General features: G+C 33.1%; 1 protein-coding gene across 1 annotated transcript in view; it reads left to right on the plus strand.

Moving 5' to 3' along the window:
* The first annotated feature begins 2,793 nt into the window (after positions 1–2,793).
* The window catches only part of LOC111642689, an 18,275-nt gene continuing 16,357 nt past the window's right edge, over positions 2,794–4,711 (plus strand). Inside the window, exon 1 of the mRNA XM_023389068.1 lies at positions 2,794–3,013. Coding sequence (XP_023244836.1) covers positions 2,801–3,013 — 213 coding nt within the window. The 5' untranslated portion in view covers positions 2,794–2,800. The remainder of the gene's footprint in view (positions 3,014–4,711) is intronic.

Raw genomic sequence — 4,711 nt, forward strand, 5'->3', positions numbered from 1 at the left:
GTTTGTTTATATTTTCAGTAAGATTATCATCTGATATGCAAGTTTTAGGATGTCACTTAGTTCATTTATACTACTTATCTTTGTGGTCACCTTAGTGTTACTAAGAAATTTAACAAGGACATAAATATGTACCATTAAGTCATCTTCAATGATTGCACAGCACAATACTTTAGGATAGAAATCACTATTAATTAAAATCAGGCCTACACAGTTATCCTTTGGAATGCAAATCCAGTTTTTTGTGTATTTCACATAAAATTAGCTTGGTCTGAAGTTCTTCAAAAGTAGTGGAAGAGAACTTCTAGTTTAGCATACAGCTCCATTCTTTCTTCCATTGCATTACTGAGGAGAGTATTTTCCAAGCACTGTTGTCAATCCTCCAGATTCTCTCTTTTACTGACTGGCTTGTATAAATATGAAGGACATCCTGGTAATAATGAAGGAACAGTAATTCACATATCTGAAAGTAAGCATTATTAATTCCTGTTAACATTTAAAGTCACTAATGCTAATTCATACATTTCCATTTCCTAATTGTATGCACTTTCTGAACTTCCATGTTTATATTAAAATATTCATATCATGTTCCACATATTCTCTATGGAGAATCAGCAGAACATGCTTTAGTCTATACTTGCTAATTTCTAATTTGGATCTTCCCTGCTGAAATAGTCATTCCATATAAATATTTTAAAAAGTGAATACAGTAGAGCATTGATTATCTGAATATCGATCATCCTAAATGTCAATTAACCAAAAGCTTTCCAGTCGGCAAATTTAAATTTCCCGTAGTGCTGTGGTGCTGCAATCTTTGGTTATGTCTTGGGCTACTCCAATATTATTTTTGTTGGTGTGCATGTTTTAGCTTGCAGCACTGGTGCACCCATGAGAGGGTACTTAAAGATGTGCCAGGATTTGAACAAATTTCAACATGGGATAGGTTAATATATATTTTCATACATAATCGGTTATCCGATAAATAGATTTTCTGAACAATCCCAGTCCCCAATTGATTCAGATAATCGATGCTCTACTGTATATCTAAAACAAAGGCATTTAAATAGATATAGATTGACATGAATTTTTAACTTCAATGAACAAAACAATTTAAAAAGAATCTCTCATTAAACAAATTTACCATTATGAGCTAAAACAAAGTAAGCTTTTCTGAAGTATTGTTTACCAGTTAAAAATGGCCTGCTTATGAGATTCATTCCATCTTAAAAGGTTAAAAAAAAAAAAAAAGAATTAAATTACTCACCACTGACTGTTTTGTAGGTACAAAGTTACCTCAATGAATCGCAGATATCCATTTCTGCCGTAAAACTTTGTCTGAAGGGAAACTAAAAGCACTAACTTTTGGTTCTGTTGCATAGTTCTCTTTGCAAGCTGGTACACAACAATTTCAAGGCATGTTGTTTAACCTGAAAGCATCTTAGCTAGAAAGTATAAATATACTAAAGTTAATAATAAATCCAATTCAAAGAACGAAGGACTGAAAAACTGCGTGTTTGACATGTTGAGCTTGGAAATGGTCGTTAGAAAGGACCACTAGTAGTGGTGTCACACGAGATTTCTGAAAGTGTTTGGAGACTTTATTCCTAGTTGGCATTGACCTAGTGAATGATTTGGCAATAAATTATGGGTAGGAATTACTAGTTTTAATAATTGATAATTGTGTATGTTTATAATCCATGATTGGAAATTTAAGCAGTAAAGAGTGCTTCAGTTGGATTAGTTTCTAGGATACTTTCATGAGTAGAAGTGCAGCTGTGAATGAGTAGGTTGTCAGAGTGATAGGTCATGCCCATAAGAATAAAAGAGTCAAAGGATGGTTGTCTACATATGACTAGATATAGTCCCCTCAAATCAGCCTATCTTATTAAATACACTATAGGCTTAATGGAATGCACACTGTGACTCCAATCACACTCTAGAAGTAATCTGTGCAATGGCATTTCTCATGTTTGAGTTTTTAGCTGTCTCTAATAAAATGGAAAATGGTTGATTGTTTTGAGAAACATTTTCAAATTTTTTTCACTTTTAAATTTTACAATTTTTGAGGGTCTCAAAATTCCAGATATTCAGATTTTAGGGCCACATCATTCAGAGCTGTATTTGTATTCTTTTACGATGTTTTTTGATCACGCTGCACCTTGCTTTTTTAGCTCTAGTTTAAGGTGTAGTATGATTTGTATATTTGTTTCCAGTTTTTTTACAAGTGTTTTACAATGTTTTCACCATAATTGGGCTCTATCACTCATGCCATACCATTGAAAGCCTTGCCAAACTCATAATGAGTGTACAGTAATACCTCGACTTACACTACCCCAACTTATGCGAACTCGGAGTTACGTGATTTTCAAATCTCGTTGATTCGTCTTTTGTTTGAGCACGCCACGCAACTCTTGATTTCTCCCTCCCCCCCACACTATTGTTCAGCTTACATGTTCGGACGTGTCGCGCGGAATCAACAGATAGCTACAATTTATTTTGTGTTATTTATTTCTGTGTTTGGTATATTTATGGAGACTTGAGATACTATATGTTGTGATTTCTTGTAACCGTGAACTCATTAATCTTATTTCATCTTTTGAATCAAAAGAGAACATTTATTAGCTCATATACACCCAACTTGGATTTTACACAAGTTGCGAAATTATACCCCGACTTACGCGAATTCGACTTACGCGGTTATCGCTCGGTCCCACCTATCGCGTAAGTTCGGGGTATTACTGTATATTCAATAATTATGAATAATTTTAATACTTGTCATTTCTTATAATAGGTTTTTAAAAACATGTTAAAAGAAAATGTCACATTCATATGTGATTCAAATTCGTCTCGTGATGTGGATGGAGAAAATAAGAATGTAGATCTTATGTACTTAAACAACACATTACTTCCCAAGGTTGGAGATGCCCTCGTTGAAACGACGCGGAAGAGGAAGCTGTATCCAGAAGAATATCGTACGATCGTAACAAAACAATTAAAATTGGAAGCTGAAAAATTGGTAAACTTGTATTTTGTATTCAAATGTTAAATTAAAGGTATAAATTGAATAATATAACTTATTTAAGTAATTATGTAGGGCATGTAGATCGTATTACTGTTACACAAAAAGAATTTTGGCTGAAATGTCTTGCAAGAATTTCACACATTATTCTTTTAAATTAGGAATTGTGTCAAATTCTTTTGCATTCTAAATAAATACAATTAAACATTTAATATACAGTAAAGAGTTTACTGCAGAAGAAACAAGTTTAACCAATTAAACATCTTCAGATTCCAGTCGAATAAAACACAGATTGAGATTCTAGAATATTGGTTGGTTGTGGGTTTGCATATGACAAACAGGATCGTGTGGAGTTTTCCACATTTTATTCACATGTTTAGCACCTAAATATGGACCAGTTTCTCATAGAAAGTCCTCCCAGGAGGTACTCCTTCCTATACGGATTGCCCTATCCAATTCCTATAATCCTTCCAGAACATTATTTGCCACATGCACTAATTATATAATAAATTATCTAATCTTAAGAGCATAAACATTTTCAGGACCCGAAATATGAACAAACTAAACTCATGGAAAATGTTTTTTCTAAAGAATTTGAAATTGTATTGAGTTCAGTCATAAGATAATGCCATTTTTTACGAGCATTGTTTTCATGCTGTAGCATAATTTACGTAATATGCCAATCGGTTCAAATGCTAAATTTTTAATTATATAACAATTTTAATAATAATTTTTGATTACTTTTAAAAAGTTTTATCATCATGAATCAAAATGGGATGTTCAGAAGAACCTTTAAGATATGTAATGTTATATAAATTTAAGAAAGATAAATAAGGCTGCAGTTACAGCGATTAACATTACATGTAATGCATATGGCTGTAAAGCTCCAAATGTCAGAAAAAGTTGGTGTCAGTTCATAAAAATTTAGGATTGAGATTTCAATCCGGGAAGACGATCCTTGCTCTGGACAACCTTCTGGCTTTAGAAAGTGCTGAAATTTCTGCAGTAGTAGAAGCTGTTTAGAGAAGAAATTGTGGAAAAGCTTGGAGTATCCCAATTAATGGCATTTAGGTGGTTGGATCAACTGGAGAAGATCAACAAGTATGGGATATGGGTTCCACATAACGCAATCATAACAATCATCTGGATTGATTATCCATATGCATTTCACCTAATAGTCAATAGCAAATCCTATTTCTGGACAGAATGGTAACTGGGGATAAGTAGTAGTATTAATGCTAATGTTATTTCTAACCATACGTTTCTATATTCAACGGTTGACTCAACAGTGAATTTTCCGTTGAGTCCCTCCGTTGAACGATCTGACGTCACGTTTTGCAGAAAAAAGAAACGCTTTCGTTGAGAGGTCGCTTTTCAAGATGGCTGACTTCAGTAACGAGAAGGTGGCGATTGTGACTGTTTTGCTAAATAATTAAAGTAACTCGCTTAACCATTATTCGAATAAATCCTTTTATTCAAATGAACCCGTATCTGTATCATTTTTTTTGTATACTGGGTCTTTTTTTAATTAATAATTTTAATTAATTTCTTGAATATTTATATCATTAGGAAGACTTAGCGGGCCAAATATCGGTCGTAATCAATTTTGGACAAATGAAAAAATCTTAATATTTCAATATTGACCAAATTATCCAACATAATCGTGCAATCACGTGTTTTATCATATACAGATTG

The sequence above is a fragment of the Centruroides sculpturatus genome, unplaced genomic scaffold (genome assembly GCF_000671375.1).
Source record: "Centruroides sculpturatus isolate CEXI.00-Female unplaced genomic scaffold, Cexi_2.0 scaffold1705, whole genome shotgun sequence".
Lineage (NCBI taxonomy): Eukaryota > Metazoa > Arthropoda > Arachnida > Scorpiones > Buthidae > Centruroides > Centruroides sculpturatus.